Source organism: Suricata suricatta, chromosome 10 (genome assembly GCF_006229205.1).
Source record: "Suricata suricatta isolate VVHF042 chromosome 10, meerkat_22Aug2017_6uvM2_HiC, whole genome shotgun sequence".
NCBI classification, from domain to species: domain Eukaryota; kingdom Metazoa; phylum Chordata; class Mammalia; order Carnivora; family Herpestidae; genus Suricata; species Suricata suricatta.
In genome coordinates, this window is record NC_043709.1 from 64,126,138 (window position 1) to 64,126,763 (window position 626).

Here is a 626-nt window from a genome sequence, read left to right on the forward strand (position 1 = left end):
ACATTGAAATGTGGGGAATGGCCCAATCTGAGCTTGCTGCCTCACTTACAACAGGATTTTATCACTACTGATCAATCCAGGTCTTAAGTGAAACAGACAAGCCACTAAGCACAGTGCATGGCACACAGAAGCCACCTGACATGTTGATCAAATGATTGGGCAGATCATCTGCCAGCCTCCTCCACTCCCAACCGGCCTTAAATAAGTGAGGCTAGTACTTACCATGATACAGAAGCCAGCCTGACATTTAAAATAGAAACATCACTTTTATTGACAAGTTAGGGCCACAGTGGACAGCTTCCAGGACAGAAATAAGATAGTCCCAAGACAACGGAGTGTAAAATTGTAGCAGACAGGTTAATACTCTTCACCCTCATCCTCTCCCTCAGCACTATCTGCTCCAACCTCCTCATAATCCTTCTCAAGGGCAGCCATGTCCTCACGGGCCTCAGAAAACTCCCCTTCCTCCATGCCCTCACCCACATACCAGTGGACAAAGGCACGCTTGGCATACATCAGGTCAAACTTGTGGTCCAGGCGAGCCCAGGCCTCAGCGATGGCTGTGGTGTTGCTCAGCATGCACACAGCTCGCTGTACCTTGGCCAGGTCTCCACCAGGCACCACAG

At 49.8% G+C, this 626-nt stretch overlaps 1 protein-coding gene across 1 annotated transcript in view; it reads right to left on the reverse strand.

The window, feature by feature from the left end:
* Nucleotides 1–357: 357 nt before the first annotated feature.
* Nucleotides 358–626, reverse strand: part of LOC115305219 — a 35,155-nt gene continuing 34,886 nt past the window's right edge. The window contains exon 7 of the mRNA XM_029955501.1: nt 358–608. Within this exon, the coding sequence (XP_029811361.1) occupies nt 358–608 (251 nt within the window). The remainder of the gene's footprint in view (nt 609–626) is intronic.